The following is a 260-nucleotide window of genomic DNA, read 5'->3' as shown; positions in this document are numbered from 1 at the left end:
GCCTCCTCATGTGAACCAGTGAGTGACTTCCCAGCAACCTTCAGAAAATCTACCTACTGGATGAAGATGAGAAGAATCAAGCCTGCTGCCACTTCACAGGTTGAAGGTATCCATTTCAGATTCTCAGCTCTGAGGCAGGAGAGTGTATCTAGTGTGCTTTATGTTTTGGTGTAGTGTGGTTGTTTATCGGTGGTGATTGGATGAGATTTTGTTTCACACAGCCTTTCACCAAGTGGCTCAGGCTGGCTTCACACTCAGTG

At 46.5% G+C, this 260-nt stretch overlaps 1 protein-coding gene and 1 long non-coding RNA gene across 3 annotated transcripts in view; one reads left to right on the top strand and one right to left on the bottom strand.

Moving 5' to 3' along the window:
* LOC116079833 overlaps nt 1–260 on the bottom strand; it is a 23,168-nt gene that overhangs the window by 14,376 nt on the left and 8,532 nt on the right. The gene's annotated exons all lie outside the window — the stretch shown is intronic.
* Nucleotides 7–260, top strand: part of Znf512 (zinc finger protein 512) — a 16,512-nt gene continuing 16,258 nt past the window's right edge. The window contains exon 1 of the mRNA XM_031355906.1: nt 7–106. Within this exon, the coding sequence (XP_031211766.1) occupies nt 61–106 (46 nt within the window). The 5' untranslated portion in view covers nt 7–60. The remainder of the gene's footprint in view (nt 107–260) is intronic.

Source organism: Mastomys coucha, unplaced genomic scaffold, assembly GCF_008632895.1.
Source record: "Mastomys coucha isolate ucsf_1 unplaced genomic scaffold, UCSF_Mcou_1 pScaffold6, whole genome shotgun sequence".
Classification (NCBI taxonomy): Eukaryota; Metazoa; Chordata; class Mammalia; order Rodentia; family Muridae; genus Mastomys; species Mastomys coucha.
The sequence above is the reverse complement of the archived record's forward strand: the minus strand, read 5'-3'. Positions and strand labels throughout refer to the sequence as shown.